General features: G+C 46.6%; 2 protein-coding genes across 2 annotated transcripts; both read right to left on the bottom strand.

Annotated features, from left to right (window-relative positions):
• Positions 1-3,113: 3,113 nt before the first annotated feature.
• On the bottom strand, positions 3,114-4,100 carry LOC124687931 (cell number regulator 2-like). Its single transcript, XM_047221658.1, has 2 exons — positions 3,509-4,100; positions 3,114-3,396 (listed from the first exon to the last, which is right to left on the bottom strand). Exons 1-2 carry the CDS (start codon positions 4,023-4,025, stop codon positions 3,317-3,319), a joined length of 597 nt encoding a protein of 198 aa, XP_047077614.1. The 5' UTR covers positions 4,026-4,100; the 3' UTR covers positions 3,114-3,316.
• A 2,418-nt stretch (positions 4,101-6,518) lies between these two features.
• Positions 6,519-10,549, bottom strand: LOC124690444 (CTL-like protein DDB_G0274487). The gene is made up of 6 exons (XM_047223832.1): positions 9,936-10,549; positions 8,473-8,656; positions 8,158-8,382; positions 7,920-8,036; positions 7,359-7,592; positions 6,519-7,119 (listed from the first exon to the last, which is right to left on the bottom strand). The coding sequence occupies exons 1-6, from the start codon at positions 10,547-10,549 to the stop codon at positions 6,910-6,912; spliced, it is 1,584 nt and encodes a 527-aa protein (XP_047079788.1). The 3' UTR covers positions 6,519-6,909.
• Positions 10,550-20,103: the final 9,554 nt, after the last annotated feature.

Here is a 20,103-nt window from a genome sequence, read left to right as displayed (position 1 = left end):
ATTAACGAGATGCCGAAGCGCCGGCTCTCGTTTTGTGCTGTTTTTGGTTTCAGAAATCCTACACAGGAAATATTCTCGGAATTGGACGAAACGAACGCCCAAGGTCTTATTTTTCCACGGAGCTTCCAGAAGACTGAAGGAGATACGAAGTGGGGCCACGAGGCACCGACACCACAAGGCGACGCGGCCAATGAGGGGCCCGCTTCACCCTAGTGTGTGGGCCCCTCGTGAGCCCCCCGACTCTGCCCTTCCACCTACTTAAACTCTCCGTCGCGAAAACCCTATTACCGAGAGCCACGATACGGAAAAAGTTCCAGAGACGTCGCCGCCGCCAATCCCATCTCGGGGGATTCAGGAGATCGCCTCCGCACCCCCGCCGGAGAGGGGAATCATCACCCGGAGGACTCTACATCGCCATGATCGCCTCCAGACTGATGTGTGAGTAGTTCATCCTTGGACTATGGGTCCATAGCAGTAGCTAGATGGTTTTCTTCTCCTCTTGTGCCATCATGTTAGATCTTGTGAGCTGCCTATCATGATCAAGATCATCTATTTGTAATGCTACATGTTGTGTTTGTTGGGATCCGATGAATATGGAATACTATGTCAAGTTGATTATCAATCTATCATATATATGTTGTTTATGTTCTTGCATGCTCTCCGTTGCTAGTAGAGGCTGTGGCCAAGTTGATACTTGTGACTCCAAGAGGGAGTATTTATGCTCGATAGTGGGTTCATGCCTCCATTGAATCTCGCGATGCTGATAGAAAGTTCTAAGGTTGTGGATGTGCTGTTGCCACTAGGGATAAAACATCAATGCTTTGTCTAAGGATATTTGTGTTGATTATATTACACACCATACTTAATGCAATTGTCTGTTGTTTGCAACTTAATACTGGAAGGGGTGCGGATGCTAACCTGAAGGTGGACTTTTTAGGCATAGATGCATGCTGGATAGCGGTCTATGTACTTTGTCGTAATGCCATAATTAAATCTCATAGTAGTCATCATGATATGTTTGTGCATTGTTATGCCCTCTTTATTTGTCAGTTGCCCAACTGTAATTTGTTCACCCAACATGCTATTTCTTATTGGAGAGACACCACTAGTGAACTGTGGACCCCGGTCCATTCTTTTACATCTGAAATACAATCTACTGCAAACTCTGTTCTCTGTTGTTCTTCGCAAACAAACATCATTCTCCACACCATACGTTTAATCTTTTGTTTACAGCAAGCCGGTGAGATTGACAACCTCACTGTTAAGTTGGGGCAAAGTATTTGGTGTTGTGCAGGTTCCACGTTGGTGCCGGAATCCCTGGTGTTGCGCCGCACTACACTCCTCCGCCAACAACCTTCACGTGGCCTTCATCTCCTACTGGTTCGATAACCTTGGTTTCTTACTGAGGGAAAACTTGTTGCTGTACGCATCACACCTTCCTCTTGGGGTTCCCAACAGACGTGTATCTCACGCGCCATCAGCTCGCGAGAGGCATCTTGATGCGCTCGTCCTCCATGTATTTGGGCAAGGGTCTTGACGGTGAGAGTGTCGTGGAATGGGATTGACCTATGCTGGAGGCGGTGACGCTAAGTTGGCAACACGGTGAGTGGCAGCGGCAAGGGTTTTCTCATGCATGCGGAAAGGGAAGATGGAAATGGAGAAGTAAGAAGTGAGAGAGGGGAACATCAAGCCACATATTTGTACCAACCTCTCGTTGGCAGAAAAGGAATGTGATTGATATGTTTAAAATCATATCATAATACAATAAATGTGTTGATTTGTATACATAGCCGTGCTACCAGAAAGTCGCAGGATATCGCTCCATCCTGATACAAAGGTGCGGCCGAGGCAGTGAAGTGTCGCATCAACCGATCAGCCGTAATGATATGAAAATATTCATGTAGACGTCATTCTTGTTCAGTCGGCTAGTATCTTCGCGGAGAAAAATATGACCGATTGTCGACCAGCTTTTTTGCTACAAGGGAAAAGTTTCAAATCAAGACATCTTTGAACCCTTCAAGACTATTTTGCTGACTAAGACAAAGCAAGGTGGATGATCATCTTAAAGTCCTTCATCAAGACTGTGCAAATCTAAAAGTGTTCCAGGGCTACTGTCGGGGTTATGTCGAATAGGGTATATCACGATAGGGGCTTAATCTAGCAGGCTCTGGGTGACCCACTTGGATGGTGAAGTTTTCAAGGTAGTCGGGTGGCCCAGTTGCTAGAAGATAGAGGTCGAGCCAACCAAGGAAGGTCCAAGCTGGATTCCAAAAGGTTCAGAAAGAAGAAATACTTGTAATATAAGTTACGGTATGTATTTACTGACATAGACTAGGATTCCATAATCGGTTAGGTCTTTACCTCCATCAAACCCTAGGTTTTAGCGCCTTTATATGCCAACCTAGAGGAAGCATTTAGAAAATGACTCAATACGCAGAACACATCATTGTAATCTATACTTTGTGCTTATATAGTCAATTCTAGCATGATGTAGCAATCCTCCACCGAGAAGACGTGAACATAGATAAACCTCTGAGTTACACCGCCCCGAACATCTTATCATCTAGTTCCATTACTAACTCTAAATCGTGAGCATCCCCTCATGGCACTATCATTATGAAGGCAACGGTATGTGTTTCAAACTTAACAAATGTTAATCTTTGCTTGCTAGGTTTCTTGTTAAAAAGGTATTCCAAAAATGATGGGAAACTTTGGAAAACCATTGTTGATGCAAAATATAATACACAAGACACGAACATTTTTTGTAGTAGAATTTTTGGGACGACTATGGATATTTGTTCAGAATACTATGGATAGTGTTTGCTTGGTTTCGAAGATGCGATGATGTTGTAGTTTCCTATCTTGGGTAAAATGATGTTGTAAGATTTTGCTTCACAGCTTGATTACGCCTTGGACGCGAGGGTTTATGCCCACCAGACCTGCTTGGCCAGGTTTCGTTGATCTATCAATGGAACCGAGGATTCCATCCCTGTTTTTCTATAATAAACATCCGCTAGGAAGTAGTAGACACATCACACATTCAATTTCAGCCCACGGCTATAGCTGTGAGGACGCAACAATGGTGAATCCGAAGAATTCGAGACAGTTTTCTTCGGACGACTATGGATATTTATCAATCGGCCGAGCTACAGTTTTGCAAAGCATGCATATGAGCAACAAGTTCAAACAGTACGTTGCTAGATTGATCACGCATTATTAATAAATAAAGCGGTAATTCCTAAAGTTGGACACTGGATTTTGTAGTGAAATTACTTCCGATTCACAGCGTCGCCGTTGGACAGCATATAGTGATGGATCAACGGGTCATCCCTGGGTGCATAAGGGGTGGCATGGTCGCCGGGGAGCGCCCCTGCCTCTCCATGTTGGCGTGCCATCCTGGAAAGATCGATCAACCAACGCCAACCCTAGTTAGCACAAAGATATACTACTCCTAGGATACAGCCATGGAGATGAAAGGGGCGGTGGTACGGTAGGTGTCTGATCTTACCGAGGTTCATGTCGAATCCCCTCTTCTTGAGCTCGCGGTACTCCTGGCAGAGCGCGCATGGCTCGCAGCACCAGTGGATGCAGCAGTCGGCGCAGGGCGCCTCCTGCAGGCCGTACTGCGCGCGCATCTTGGCGCGGTAGAAGCAGGAGTAGACGCACTGGCAGCCGGTGAGCAGCATGATGAGCGCGTAGAGCGCGCCGCTGGCGCCGCACGACGTCGAGCCCCGGTCGATGATCTCCGCCACCTGCCCGAACGTGATGCACGGGCACATGCACGTCACGCAGCAGTTGCTGCAGTCGTCGAAGCAGTCGCACAGGCCCGTCGACCACGCCGCCAGCGGCGGCGCCTGCATCGCGAACGCGGCCGCCGTCGGCGCCGCCTGCTGGTGGTAGTACGCGTTGGGCGCGTTCGGCCCGACGCCGCCGGAGCGGCCCGTGCTGCTCATCGGGATGCCCGTCGCCGGGGCGGACTCCTGCCTCGGGTACAGGGCGGCCGCGTCGTCCGGCTTCGGGTACATGGCTCCGGTGGTCCGGCAGGCGACGCGCGTGGAACCGGTGTCTTTGTACGCCGGAACGGGACAAGAAATAGAGGGGAACTGCCCCGCGCACCGCTGTATTTATCAGCGGTGGCCATATCTAGACGACGCAACACGCCACGCGATGATAACTGTCTAGTCTGCCAAGTGCCAACCCGAAGCGTGGATCCCGCGTCACTTCCTGGTTTACGTGGACCGGTTGGCATGACAACACGAGACCACGAGTGCCGCCTGATTTTCCAACAAACTCGACTTTTCAGTATAGATGCAAGTGGCTCAACATTGGGCACCTTTTTTTTTTTTGGCAAAACATAAACTAAAATAATGATGCTATCTTAAAAAAATTAGTTCATCTTTTAACTAAAAATGGTGGAGGGTACCCAATCTTGACCCAGTTGAGGCATCTCCAGCGGCCCGACAAAAACATACCAAACTTGTCCATTCGACACCAGGAGATCAATCAACAAAGCGCCCTTCCGCCTTCGGATCTGCTCGTCGACCCTGCATTCGGCATGAACTCGCCTTCGTGGGACACGTTTGGCCACATTGAGTTTGATCCAAGGCACCTCTCCGGGTTCCTCGATGACGACGAATTCGTCGGGGCCCTCCTACCGTGTATGACATGAAAAGATGGAGTTGCGGACGAGCCGCCAATGCCCGAAGAGGACGTCTTCGTCGGCGATGATGTCCCAGGCAAGGAAACTCGGGATAACACCGACGATTATCTTCAGTAGCCCGGGACGATGATCTCCAGCGGTCCCTCCCCCTTTGCCTCCACCGACATTCCCTCCAACGGGGCAGGCTCCCAACTGGTAGTCTAGGGTTTGGAGGCATGTTTTTAATATATTTTGTAATTTTCTTTTTTCTCTTTTTACCTATGTAAATTAAGTTATATAAATGAAACTTATGGAAGAAAATACGTTTCGGACCGTTGGGTCTGTTGTTGACCCAAACGAACAAGGAAGTCGGTGCGGCCGATTTTGTATTTGCAATCCAACTCGTACGAATAAAAACGAACACATTTTGTGCCCGCTGGCTCAGTCTTCAGGAGGTGCTCGAGATAAGGTGTGCGTATGTATTTATATGGATGAGTGTATGCGCGTGTATGTAAGTATATGTATTTGTACTATATGTTTCTTTAAAAAAAATCGAAGATCTAGAGATCTAGGCGAGGCGTCATGACTAAAGACGGACAAAGGGTTGAAACCGGGGCGGGGGTGGGGGCGAGAGTCCACTTCGTGCCGTGAATGCGTGATGGATGATGGACTGACCGATGGCACCATCTCAGTCGGCCGGGGTCAAGTCGTCGGCCGGCCGCCCGGTACGACGGGGCAAGGTTTAGTTTGAATCAGTCGCGATCGGGTCAGGCACTGATCACTTCAGCATTCAAATTGTTGAGATCCAACTGCATTGCGAGGTGGTGTAATTGGACAAAGATCTCCGTCATGTAGCTCGATCCTTCCGCCTCCTCCCCTCCGCCAGCGTTTCACCCTCATGCCGGCTCGATCCTCGTCTTCATCTCTTGCTCCAATCACATCCTGCTTGACCAAGCATCTATCTGACCATCTGATCCGTTGGGACGTCGCATTATTCATCTGTTGCTAGTCGTACATATTCAAATTCAATTTGTCCAGTCTACTCCCTACATATCACAACAGTTGATGTTTCGGACATGCCTTCAGTTAAAAATTTATGCCATTGACTTTCATTTCAGTTATCTAGATTGGAAAATTGAAAATCATCGATATGTCTCATTCTAGAATTTTATAATTTTGTTGGTCTTTACATACATATATTATATGACCTTTATGCATAAATAGATGTTTTTAAATTTTTAATAAATATAAGACATCTATTTTATGAACGGAGGGGGTAATAGAAATCAGTAGAGAGGGCGAAGCTGACACATTATCTTGGCGAGGATGAAGCCTTTCCATTTATGGGTAAGAGCATCTCAAGCAGACCTGCAGCCTGCAAAATCCCGAGTACAGGCCAAACAAGTCTTGTTGTTCGAAAATGTGTCACTCAGGATAGACCCGCAAAAGAAACACTAAAAACAATATATTCAGGAATATTCTAATCAAAAGGTCCACATGTCAGATTTATCTTTTTCTTTCCTTCTATTTTCCCGTCTTCTTCCCAACCGAGCCAGATAAACGCGAGCCTGCCCCGCCCCTGCTCCGGCCTTGGCTGCATGTGGCCTGCTTCGGCCATGCGCCCGATGCCCTTGAGGCCTGCCAATTTTGCCGGATTTGGAGTGGATTCCGGCAACTCCATCGCCAACGGTTAGTTCGGGATGCAGTTCGAATTTGGTTCGCCCCAAGAATCTGTGTTTGTACATATTGGGAGGCCGAATATGCTGACCCTGCAAAAAAAATTGTAGTTTGCACGAATTTGTGATGTCTAGTCGGATCTTTTTTTCAACCGAAACCGCAAACCTTACAGATTCGGCGCAGAAGCAGATTCTGCTAGAGATTACTCTAAGGGCAACACGATCGCCCACCTCATATAAAACCCGAGGTATGAAACGGGTTACAGTTCTGTTTTTCTCTCATTCCCCTCCCCCCCCCCTAAATGCTGCACACACACAGTGCCCTGATAAACAAAAGCTGGCATTGGAATTCTACACACCTATGAACATACTCCCCGCAGTAACTCAATGAACTATGAACATACTACTATTTGATTGGGACAGTTGCTTTTGAAGGCCTCAAAATTGCTGGGGCGCTTCATTCTCTATATTTCATTGGCGGAAAAACCTTCCTTGGTCTATATTTTGATGGCAGAAGGATCCAAAACTTCTTGTTCTGGAAATGGCTGCTGCGCTTTCAACGGATTAACGAAAATGACATATCAGACAAGCTATTCAAATACTTGATGTACTTGGCAAATGATCAAGACGACCGTTCAGTATTTGGCGGACTCGGGAGCTTCGGTACTGCAGTCGCTGGTGTAGTGTCTCTGACATTTGTTCAAAAAATTCAGGATCCCATCTCTGAATTAAAAGGGGGTCCTCAGCATAGCATATGTATATTGATGTAACTGCGCTTTCAACAACCACAACAGTCAGGCCAACCTGCAAAACAATGCAGCTCTCAGTTCTGTATAATATCTTTTTTCTTACAACTAGTCCTGAATAAACTCTGCAAAACATATTTAACTGGAAATATCTAAGAAAGTTAGTCAGAAAGTTCTGCTATGCAGCTCCTAGCAACATCTATGAGTTTCTAGTGCAAGAAGGAACACATGAATGCAGAAGCGGTTTCTATTTCTGAAGTATTTCTGTGAAAACTTTATACACATGTAAGCACTTACCAGTATCATGCCAATCAGCATAGAGGTGGAGCCAACAATAATGGCTTTATCACTTTGTGTGTAGTATGTCCAAACACCCGTACAAGTTCCTGTAATTAACCCACCTAATATTGTGCACATCAGAAGAACAGCACCAGAACAATCATAAGCAATAAGTGCTTCAACGCCAGTTGACTGGAACAGCTCCCAAGCATCCCTAGCTGAACGATTGAAACTCTGTCCGTTGACAGCTATCTGAAAGTGAAAAGCAGTGTGATACATGTGGGTAATGCTGTATGCCAGAAACCTTTTTCAGATAATGACCAACAACTTGATATCAATAACCAGTAGGACGAGGACACAAATAATTTTAGTTTACCAAGTTTACCCAATTCAAAAGAATCAGTGATTTGTTTCACTTCATATACAAGAATTCAGGTACCCGTTGGAACTTTGATTGATAATAGTAGTAAAAAAAACTTAGTTTGACGAAACGAGAAAAAACTATACATAGCAAAACAGCAAAACACAGAGAACGAGGACACTTTCATATTTATCTTATGCATCCTGAGAACCACTGACCTGCACGTATGCATATTTGTTGAAGAAACGAACAAGCGTCTCCACAATATGAAAGAAAAAATCAACACAGCACAGCAGACATTCATTGTTACCAATTTTAGAACGAATCCCTCGGATCTGAAATTAAATATAAATAGAGGAAAAAATGAGTAAATAAATGAGAGTCAACTATATCAAAAGGAATGAAGGTAATAATTGAAATTTCGCACCAGGCAACTATAGCCAGTAAGTCACAGACCTCCCAGCGTAGAGTCCTAATGGCAGCTGTAAAGAGTGATCCATAGCAAATGCTTCCAAATGAAGTTGTTACAGCATACTGAAGTGACTTTCGAAGTGGTTTTGGGGGCATCGATGCAGCTGCCTGTCCACCATGAATGAGAACAAGGAACACCATCCCAGATACTATGACATGGACTGTATTACTAAGGATAGCTCCCATCCAAAATAAACTGACTGATAGTGCCTGCAAATTGCAGGACAATTATTATAAAATACCTTAAAACAACAAAACATTGAAATCCAAAATAGACTTATGACAACAACTTGCCCTCACCAAAACAAGCCACCATTGCCCACGATTAGGTATCTCCATAGCAACAATACCAGAAACTCCAAAGGACCATAATGCCATCCAACAAAGCATTACCAGTACAAATGCATATGCTACTCTCATCACATCAGGAAGTTCCCATACCATCCTTACTGCCTTCTGAAGAACTAGCATTGTGAACGGAAACCTAGCAAAAATTTACCCAGTTACTGCTAAAAAATAAGCAAATATGCAGTTTTGAACAACTTGATGAGGATAACAAAGTCCCTTTTTTTTGCCACATAATTAAAGCATCAATCATGCAATTAATAATACTGGCGAATGGACAGAACATCATGTAACACAGCAATAATTCTGAGACTAAACTAAGATTGATCTAGTGCTTAGAAATTAACGAAGGCCCCATATTGTTATCAATATAACAAAATGGACAGAACATCATGTAACACAGCAATAATTCTGAGACTAAACTAAGATTGATCTAGTGCTTAGAAATTAACGAAGGCCCCATATTGTTATCAAATACAGGTGTAAGATTATCACCCAGCAGAACTTTGGGGTAGCAGCCATCCAAAACATTAAGGTGTAATGTTTTGTTCCTCAACCAAGATCAACTGATATCTGCCTCCAAAGCAAGACATGATTATAGAAAAAAGAGCAATATCCTGACCCAAGTATGGCATACATGATTTAACTGGAAATTTACAGTAGAATTATCTGGTTTTTGAAACCGAACAAGGCCCTCCAACTAAAATTTGGACAAATAATTGTAGCATTCTTAGGTGAACCTAAAACGTGTCTGTTGCTCTGCACTATTAATAGAAAAAAGAAGTTGCAGCCTACATTGATCCCACGTATGGAGCACCCTGATTAGGTACACCGTACACACAAGCCACTGCAGAAAACTACGTAATTCATTTGGCTACATTTTGCAGACACTAAATGCCAACTTTGTGGCTTCATCTCACTCTGCTACTGTTTACAGCCTAAAAGGTAAAACCCAATATCATGTTGCACCATGATTGAAAGTTTTTGGCTTCACAATCCACACAGTTTGAGTTTGTATGCAAGTTTTAAGACCTAGATGGCAAGGTACCAAGGGGGCGTGAGAACAGACATGCATATAACTATCATGATCGATGGCACACAATTCTAAGAAATTTACTTTGAATTTTGAGTTGAAATCACATTGACTCTGAAAGAAACCACTGGACTTGGCGTGCACAGAGTGGAGTGGAGGAATGCAACAGACAAGGCCCAACTGTTTGCGAGGGGGCATGGGAACAGACATGCATCGATCGCCTCACAAAATTCTCATGAACAATTCGAAGAAATTCAGTACTTTTGTTTTTCGATGTTGGCGTCACATCCTCACCCACTAGATTCCAAGTTGAGTGCAGCAGCGAAAGTGTCAAAATCCAGAAACCCAACAATTCCGAACTGCAGTTGAGGGGTTGGCTCTGTACCTGTCAATGACGGACATGACGTAGAGGAAGTGCAGCGCGGCGCCGACGGCGAGCGCGACGCCCCAGAAGAAGTGCTTCCCCCAGAAACAGAGTACGCTGACGACGGCGAGGTAGGCGGTGAGGCTGTGCACGGCGGCGCGCATCACCACCCGGCCGCCGTCCCTCTTGCCGGCCGCCGCGGCCAGCCACGCCCACGCGAGCGCCGCGCCCACGCCGCCGGCCGCGCCGTAGTACTTCCAGTACGTCTCGGTGAGCTCGGACGGCTGCGCCTTGTGCTTGGACACGGTGACCACCGGCCCCGGCGTGGCGGGCTCCGGCGCGCCCGCGGCGGGCGGGGCGGCGGCGGTGCTGGTGGTGTTGGGGTGGCCGTGCTGGAGGTACGGGGTGATGTTGAAGCGGTCGGCTATGCGGAAGCGGTTGAGGCCGGCGAGGGCGAGGATGCCGCCGAAGAGGAGCAGGTGGAGGAGGAAGAGGACGAGCCAGAAGACGTCGTGGCAGCGCCGCCTGGAAGGGGACGGGCCCGGCCGGAGCCCCGCCGGCGGGGGCGGGTGGGGGCTAGGGTTCCGGCTGTCGGCGCACGGGGAGGGGGAGTGGGAGGAGGAGGAAGAGGACATGGCGGCGATCGGCGATCCGCGCGGGGACAGCGACGGGGTTAGGGGATTTGGAGTGGAAGAGGGAGATTAGTATCGGGGATTAGCGAGAGGAGGAGTGGAGTAGGTAACTGCTCTGGTCTGGTCTGACAGCGGTGGTCGCGCGCGCAGTAACCGTTGTCGCTGGGTCACCGAGGAGGCGCGGCGACGACTTGCCTGGACTGGACTCGCCACTGATGAAGTGTGAGATGATGGGGACGGAGGGAATTTGTTGGTTCCTTCTTGGGGAAGTGTGGGACGGAACGGAAGGGGAGGTGGGGGAAATTTGGGGGCTATCGTGTTGGGGGCGAAGCGGGACCGGCGTTCGGTTCGAAAGGGATGATGAGCTCGTTGGCAGCCTGGGTGGAGGCTGCTTTGTGGCTTCTAGACGGAGCTGGTTGTTGGACGCGACGAGGATAGCTGGATCCAGCATTGTGCGAGATGATCAGATGAGGCGACGGTAACGCCTAGGATGTCAATCAATGGGCTGTCACAGCATATGCAGTTAGCGTCCAATAAATGATCACTCCGGAAATGCATCGAATTGGTTGTTAGGAACGATGTCGCGTGGTGCCGTGTTTAGACTAACAGCAATGGAAGAATACGTAATAAGAATACGCATACGTTACTACTTCTACGTTAGAAGCATCTCCGACTCGTTTGGTGTCGTGGATGTGGCCACGGCAGATGCTACAGGGGGTAGCACTTCATTGATGCGAGGGGAAGGGAACATCGCCATCTACGGGTCGAGGTGCAAGAGACGCAAGGGTTTTACCCGTGTTCGCGCCCTCCGGAGAGTAAAAGGCCTACGTCCCGCTAGATCTTTATTGCTAGTGGAGAATTACAATGGGGGGGCTCAGTCGGCGGCTACGCCGTGAGCTTACAAGGGAGATTAGATCTCAAATCAAGTGTCCTCTAGGGTTTAAGCTCGGGGGTTTATATAGACACCCCCGATCTAGGGTTACATGGCGATAACTCCGAATCGTATCCGTTGCTATTAATCCGGGATTCGTTAACCCTCTTGCAAGTAATCTTCTAATCCAGTCGCACGCATCTTCTCCTTAGGATCGCGGCCCGGCCGCCTTTGGGCCCGGGCCGCTTGGGCGACCGGCGTCCGCCCGGGCCTTCGTCTTCACGGCGAGTGGGACCGGCGACCCACCCCCTATGGGCATATCCCCATCGCAGTCCCCGAGCGCGGTGGTGATGAAGCGTAGATCTATGGCAAGTCTTGGAGAGGCGCAATCATGGATCAAGTTGAATCGCCTCCGGCTCCCAAAGATAAAGTTGCGGGTTCGGTGCCGCCTCCAATTGCCGTGCCTTGATCAGCCGGCCGGCATAGGACAGCCGGCGTTAACCAATCGTCGTTGGCCGGCCGGCGTATGACGATCGGCGTTAGCCGCCGTCGTGGGCCAGTCGGCGCGCACTCACCACGAAGACACGTGGAGGAGCCAACGGCTGGATTTCACGTTGACCGAGGCGTGAACCACTTGCATGTTGTTGACCGTTGGACCTGACGTGACCGCTAACGGCTAGTTTAACGGCTATTCAGCCGGAACCGGCGCGGATCTCGACCGTTGATTGCGGGGCGGCGATTCCGGACGATTTAACGAACGGATTTCATCCTTAATCCGGGCGAGTGCGGGCGGTATAAAGGATCACCCTCGGGATTAGGGTTCATCACTCCTCCGCACTCTTCTCCCATCTTCTCCCCATCTCATCTTCATTCCAAGCTTCACGCGCATCCATGGCGACGAAAGGCCGGGGCAAGTCGAAGGTCACGCGGGAGTCTCTCCTCCCGTACGTTGCTTCCGGGTCATCCCCGAGTTCAATAAGGAGCGATGGCGAGTTCCGCCGGCGAACGAGGTGGAGCCCCTCCCGCGGCCCGGGAGTTCGTGCTCTTCCCGAGCTTCCTTGATCGCGGGTTCGCTCTCCCCACCTCCGATTTCCTCCCGGCAGCCGCCGGCCTTCTACAAGCATCAAGGTCTCCGACCTCGGCCGCACAGCCGTCCAACAAATTTCTCTCGTTCGTGGCGTTGGGCGAATGCTACTTGGGCTGTCCGCCCTACTTCCCGCTGTGGGTGTCCATCTTCCACGGGCGGGCGACTCGGGCCGGCAAGAACAGCGAAGCGCTCATCCCGAACGGCGGGATCACCTTCCAGGTGAAGTCCGGGGAAAGCTTCATTGACATGGCGCTCCCCAAGAAGGCGCAGTCACTATGGCGCCGCTTCTGGTTTTATGCCAAGGAGTACACTCCCCCGGCGAGGTCCGCATTCCCCGCATGCAGCCCCGAGCCAAGCGTCCCCGCGGCGCCTCAATGTCCGGCCGCTACCGCGCGAGCGAGGAGGAGGTGGTGAAGGAGATGCGCCAAGCGATCCGTGCGCTCGAAGGATAGTGGCCTCGATGTCTACGGGAGCTTCTATTCTTGTAGACAGTGTTGGGCCTCCAAGAGCAGAGGTTTGTAGAACAGCAAGCAAGTTTCCCTTAAGTGGATACCCAAGGTTTATCGAACTCGTGGAGGAAGAGGTCAAAGATATCCCTCTCATGCAACCCCGCAACCACAAAGCAAGAAGTCTCTTGTGTCCCCAACACACCAAATAGGTGCACTAGTTCGGCGAAGAGATAGTGAAATACAGGTGGTATAAATAAGTATGAGCAGTAGCAACGGTGCCGGAAAAGTGCTTGGCGTGTAGTTGATGGTGGTGGTATTGCAGCAGTAGTAACGCTGAAGAAAACAAGAAACAAGCAGTAGTAACTCAGACAGTATTTAGGAACAAGGCCTAGGGATTACACTTTCACTAGTGGACACTCTCAACATTGATCACATAACAGAATAGATAAATGCATACTCTACACTTTTGTTGGATGATGAACACATTGCGTAGGATTACACGAACCCTCAATGCCGGAGTTAACAAGCTCCACAATAATGCTCATGTTTAAGTAACCTTTAGTGTAAGATAGATCAACGCTACTAAACCAAGTACTAGCATAGCATGCACACTCGTCACCTTCATGCATATGTAGGAGGAATAGATCACATCAATATTATCATAGCAATAGTTAACTCCATAATCTACAAGAGATCATGATCATAGCATAAACCAAGTACTAACACGGTGCACGCACCGTCACCTTTGCACACATGCAGGAGGAATAAAACTACTTTAATAACACATTGCTAGAGTAGCACATAGATAAATTGTGATACAACATGCTGCAATCATAAAGAGATATAAATAAGCACCTCACTATGCCATTCAATGAGTAAGTATTCTCGTGAAATATAGCCTAAGAGACCCACACGGTGCACACACTGTCACCTTTACACACGTGGGACGAGGAGTCTCCGGAGATCACATAAGTAAAACTCACTTTACTAGCATAATGACATCTAGATTACAAGCATCATCATATGAATCTCAATCATGTAAGGCAGCTCATGAGATTATTGTATTGAACTACATAGGAGAGAGATGAACCACATAGCTACCGGTACAGCCCCGAGCCTCGATGGAGAACTACTCCCTCCTCATGGGAGCAAGCAGCGGTGATGGAGATGGCGGTGGAGATGGCAGCGGTGTCGATGGAGAAGCCTTCCGGGGCACTTCCCCGCTCCGGCAGCAGTGCCGGAACGGAGATCCTCGTCCCCGGATCTTGGCTTCGCGATGGCGGCGGCTCGGCAGGTGTTCGTGGGTTTCGTCAATTGGTATAGGGTTTTCCGATCCAGGGGCTTCTTATAGGCGAAGAGGCGGCGCAGAAGGTCGAAGGGGGGCCCACACCCTAGGGGGCGCCCCCCTAGGCCGCGCCGGGGTGTGGTGTGGTGGCCCCGCACCCCTTCTCCGGCGGTTCTCGTGTGTTCCGGATGCTTCCGGTAAAATAGGAACCCGGGCGTTGATTTCGTCCGATTCCGAGAATATTTCGTTACTAGGATTTCGAAACCAAAAACAGCAGAAAACGTGAACCGGCACTTCGGCATCTTGTTAATAGGTTAGTTCCGTAAAATGCACGAATATGACATAAAGTGTGCATAAAACATGTAGATAACATCAATAATGTGGCATGGAACACAAGAAATTATCGATACGTTGGAGACGTATCAGCATCCCCAAGCTTAGTTCGCTTCGTCCCGAGCAGTGTAAAACGATAACAAAGATAATTTCGGAGTGACATGCCATCATAAACTTGATCATACTATTTGTAAAGCATATGTAGAGAATGCAGCGATCAAAACAATGTGTACGACATGAGTAAACAAGTGAATCATAAAGCAAAGACTCTTCATGAATAGCACTTCAAGACAAGCATCAATAAGTCTTGCATAAGAGTTAACTCATAAAGCAATAATTCAAAGTAAAGGTATTGAAGCAACACAAAAGAAGATTAAGTTTCAGCGGTTGCTTTCAACTTGTAACATGTATATCTCATGGATATTGTCAACATAGAGTAACATAATAAGTGCAATAAGCAAGTATGTAGGAATCAATGCACAGCTTCACACAAGTGTTTGCTTCTTGAGGTGGAGAGAAATAGGTGAACTGACTCAACATTGAAAGTAAAAGAATGGTCCTCATAGAGGAAAAGCATCGATTGCTATATTTGTGCTAGAGCTTTGATTTTGAAAACATGAAACAATTTTGTCAACGGTAGTAATAAAGCATATGCATCATGTAAATTATATCTTATAAGTTGCAAGCCTCATGCATAGTGTACTAATAGTGCCCGCACCTTGTCCTAATTAGCTTGGACTACCTGGATTATCACCGCAATACATATGCTTTAACCAAGTTTCACAAAGGGGTACCTCTATGCCGCCTCGTACAAAGGTCTAAGGAGAAAGCTCGCATTTGGATTTCTCGCTTTTGATTATTCTCAACTTAGACATCCATACCGGGACAACATAGACAACGAGATAATGGACTCCTCTTTTAATGCTTTAAGCATTTGACAACAATTAATTCTTTTCTCATTAGAGATTTGAGGATATTTGTCCAAAACTGAAACTTCCACCATGAATCATGGCTTTAGTTAGCGGCCCAATGTTCTTCTCTCACAATATGCATGCTCAAACCATTCAACTCAGTGTAGATCGCCCTTACTTCGGACAAGACGAACATGCATAGCAACTCACATGAAATTCAACAATGAGTTGATGGCGTTCCCAGATAAACATGGTTATCGCACAACAAGCAACTTAATAAGAGATAAAGTGCATAATTACATATTCAATACCACAATAGTTTTTAACCTATTTGTCCCATGAGCTATATATTGCAAAGGTGAATGATGGAATTTTAAAGGTAGCACTCAAGCAATTTACTTTGGAATGGCGGAGAAATACCATGTAGTAGGTAGGTATGGTGGACACAAATGGCATAGTGGTTGGCTCAAGTATTTTGGATGCATGAGAAGTATTCCCTCTCAATACAAGGCTTAGGCTAGCAAGGTTATTTGAAACAAACACAAGGATGAACCGGTGCAGCAAAACTCACATAAAAGACATATTGTAAACATTATAAGACTCTACACCGTCTTCCTTGTTGTTCAAAACTCAATACTAGAAATTATCTAGACTTTAGAGAGACCAATTATGCAAACCAAATTTTAGCATGCTCTATGTATTTCTTCATTAATGGGTGCAAAGCATATGATGCAAGAGCTTAAACATGAGCACAACAATTGCCAAGTATCACATTACCCAAGACATTTATAGCAATTACTACATGTATCATTTTCCAATTCCAACCATATAACAATTTAACGAAGAGGAAACTTCGCCATGAATATTATGAGCTAAGAACACATGTGTTCATATGAACCAGCGGAGCGTGTCTCTCTCCAACACAAGCATGATGTAATCCAATTTATTCAAACACAAACAAAAACAAAAGCACACAGGCGCTCCAAGAAAAAGCACATAAGATGTGGCCGAATAAAAATATAGTTTCAGGGGAGGAACCTGATAATTTGTCGATGAAGAAGGGGATGCCTTGGGCATCCCCAAGCTTAGACGCTTGAGTCTTCTTGATATATGCAGGGGTGAACCACCGGGTGCATCCCCAAGCTTAGAGCTTTCACTCTCCTTGATCATGTTGCATCATACTCCTCTCTTGATCCTTGAAAACTTCCTCCACACCAAACTCGAAACAACTCATTAGAGGGTTAGTGCACAATATAAATTGACATATTCAGAGGTGACACAATCATTCTTAACACTTCTGGACATTGCATAATGCTACTGGACATTAGTGGATCAAAGAAATTCATCCAACATAGCGAAAGAGGCAATGCGAAATAAAAGGCAGAATCTGTCAAAACAGAACAGTTCGTATTGACGAATTTTAAAATGGCACCAGACTTGCTCAAATGAAAATGCTCAAATTGAATGAAAGTTGCGTACATATCTGAGGATCATGCACGTAAATTGGCATAATTTTCTGAGCTTCCTGCAGGGCAGTGGGATCAGATTCGTGACAGCAAAGAAATCTGGAACTGCGCAGTAATCCAAATCTAGTACTTACTTTTCTATCAACGGCTTAACTTGGCACAACAAAACTCAAAACTAAGATAAGGAGAGGTTGCTACAGTAGTAAACAACTTCCAAGACACAAATATAAAACAAAGTACTGTAGCAAAATAACACATGGGTTATCTCCCAAGAAGTTCTTTCTTTTTAGCCATTAAGATGGGCTCAACAGTTTTAATGATGCACTCGCAAGAAATAGTATTTGAAGCAAAAGAGAGCATCAAGAGGCAAATTCAAAACACATTTAAGTCTAACATGCTTCCTATGCATAGGAATCTTGTAAATAAACAAGTTCATGAAGAGCAAAGTAACAAGCATAGGAAGATAAAACAAGTGTAGCTTCAAAAATTTCAGCACATAGAGAGGTATTTTAGTAACATGAAAATTTCTACAACCATATTTTCCTCTCTCATAATAACTTTCAGTAGCAACATGAGCAAACTCAACAATATAACTATCACATAAAGCATTCTTATCATGAGTCTCATGCATAAAATTATTACTCTCCACATAAGCATAATCAATTTTATTAGTTGTAGTGGGAGCAAATTCAACAAAGTAGCTATCATTATTATTCTCATCAAGTGTAGGAGGCATAGTATAATCACAACAAAATTTACTCTCCATAGTAGGTGGCACCAAAAGACCACTATTATTATCATCACAAATAGGAGGCAAAGTATCATCAAAGAAAATTTTCACCTCAATGCTTGGGGGACTAAAAATATCATGAAAACCAGCTTCCCCAAGCTTAGAACTTTCTATATTATTGTCAACAATGGTGTTCAAAGCGTTCATACTAATATTACTACCAGCATGCAAAGAAGATTTCATAGGTTTTTTAATTTTCGCATCAAACAATCCATGTTTTAAATCAGGAAATAGAATAAGAAGCTCACTCTTGTACATTATGCCAAACTAGTGTAAACAAGAAACAACAAGATGCAATTGCAGGATCTAAAGGAAATAACTTTGAGCACACACACAACGGCGCCGAAAAATTACTTTACTCGAGACCGTAGTATGAGAGCCTTTTACCTTTCCTCCCTAGCAACGGCGCCGTAAAAGTGCTTGATGTCTACGGGAGCTTCTATTCTTGTAGACGGTGTTGGGCCTCCAAGAGCGAGAGGTTTGTAGAACAGCAAGCAAGTTTCCCTTAAGTGGATACCCAAGGTTTATCGAACTCGGGGAGGAAGAGGTCAAAGATATCCCTCTCATGCAACCCCGCAACCACAAAGCAAGAAGTCTCTTGTGTCCCCAACACACCAAATAGGTGCACTAGTTCGGCGAAGAGATAGTGAAATACAGGTGGTATAAATAAGTATGAGCAGTAGCAACGGTGCCGGAAAAGTGCTTGGCGTGTAGTTGATGGTGGTGGTATTGCAGTAGCAAGTAGATAACAGCAAGAGTAAAAGCAATGAGTAAACAAGCAAGTAGTAACTCAGCAGTATTTAGGAACAAGGCCTAGGGATTACACTTTCACTAGTGGACACTCTCAACATTGATCACATAATGTAATAGATAAATGCATACTCTACACTTTTGTTGGATGATGAACACATTGCGTAGGATTACACGAACCCTCAATGCCGGAGTTAACAAGCTCCACAATAATGCTCATGTTTAAGTAACCTTTAGTGTAAGATAGATCAACGCTACTAAACCAAGTACTAGCATAGCATGCACACTCGTCACCTTCATGCATATGTAGGAGGAATAGATCACATCAATATTATCATAGCAATAGTTAACTCCATAATCTACAAGAGATCATGATCATAGCATAAACCAAGTACTAACACGGTGCACGCACTGTCACCTTTGCACACATGCAGGAGGAATAAAACTACTTTAATAACACATTGCTAGAGTAGCACATAGATAAATTGTGATACAACATGCTGCAATCATAAAGAGATATAAATAAGCACCTCACTATGCCATTCAATGAGTAAGTATTCTGTGAAATATGGCCTAAGAGACCCACACGGTGCACACACTGTCACCTTTACACACGTGGGACGAGGAGTCTCCTGAGATCACATAAGTAAAACTCACTTGACTAGCATAATGACATCTAGATTACAAGCATCATCATATGAATCTCAATCATGTAAGGCAGCTCATGAGATTATTGTATTGAACTACATAGGAGAGAGATGAACCACATAGCTACCGGTACAGCCCCGAGCCTCGATGGAGAACTACTCCCTCCTCATGGGAGCAGCAGTGGTGATGGAGATGGCGGTGGAGATGGCAGCGGTGTCGATGGAGAAGCCTTCCGGGGCACTTCCCCGCTCCGGCAGCGTGCCGGAACGGAGATCCCGTCCCCGCGATCTTGGCTTCGCGATGGCGGCGGCTCCGCAGGTTTCGTGGGTTTCGTCAATTGGTATAGGGTTTTCCGATCCAGGGGCTTCTTATAGGCGAAGAGGCGGCGCAGGAAGGTCGAAGGGGGCCCACACCCTAGGGGCGCGCCCCTCAGGCCGCGCCGGGTGTGGTGTGGTGGCCCTGCACCCCTTCTCCGGCGGTTCTCGTGTGTTCCGGATGCTTCCGGGTAAAATAGGAACTCGGGCGTTGATTTCGTCCGATTCCGAGAATATTTCGTTACTAGGATTTCCGAAACCAAAAACAGCAGAAAACGAGAACCGGCACTTCGGCATCTTGTTAATAGGTTAGTTCCAGAAAATGCACGAATATGACATAAAGTGTGCATAAAACATGTAGATAACATCAATAATGTGGCATGGAACACAAGAAATTATCGATACGTTGGAGACGTATCATGGCCTGACGGCGGTTGATACGTACAACTGCTGGCTTGGCCGGCGGCTGATCCCCCTGCGGTGCCGAGCTCACCCCATGTGGGAATACCGGGGGCAAAACGACTGCACCCGGTCGACAGCGACTGAGTGGGACGAGGGCGAGTACGCGGAAGGCGCTCGCCAAGATCACCACGGCCACTTTTACCTCCCTTCGAGGACGGCTCGCAGCCCTATTCCGAAGAAACCCCGGCGCC

The sequence above is a fragment of the Lolium rigidum genome, chromosome 2 (genome assembly GCF_022539505.1).
Source record: "Lolium rigidum isolate FL_2022 chromosome 2, APGP_CSIRO_Lrig_0.1, whole genome shotgun sequence".
In the NCBI taxonomy this organism is placed as follows: Eukaryota; Viridiplantae; Streptophyta; class Magnoliopsida; order Poales; family Poaceae; genus Lolium; species Lolium rigidum.
This window is presented reverse-complemented; position numbering and strand designations above follow the sequence as displayed.

What these genes read in the sequence shown, in the direction of transcription:
- LOC124690444 (XM_047223832.1), bottom strand. Translation starts at nt 10,549, where the DNA reads ATGTCCTCTTCCTCCTCCTCCCACTCCCCCTCCCCGTGCGCCGACAGC. An exon ending in TTAGGACTCTACGCTGGGAG is followed by an intron (nt 8,037 to 8,157) that starts GTCTGTGACTTA and finishes ATTTAATTTCAG; the next exon opens with ATCCGAGGGATTCGTTCTAA. An exon ending in ACAAATATGCATACGTGCAG is followed by an intron (nt 7,593 to 7,919) that starts GTCAGTGGTTCT and finishes TTTCACTTTCAG; the next exon opens with ATAGCTGTCAACGGACAGAG.
- LOC124687931 (XM_047221658.1), bottom strand. Translation starts at nt 4,025, where the DNA reads ATGTACCCGAAGCCGGACGACGCGGCCGCCCTGTACCCGAGGCAGGAG. An exon ending in GGGATTCGACATGAACCTCG is followed by an intron (nt 3,397 to 3,508) that starts GTAAGATCAGAC and finishes CGATCTTTCCAG; the next exon opens with GATGGCACGCCAACATGGAG.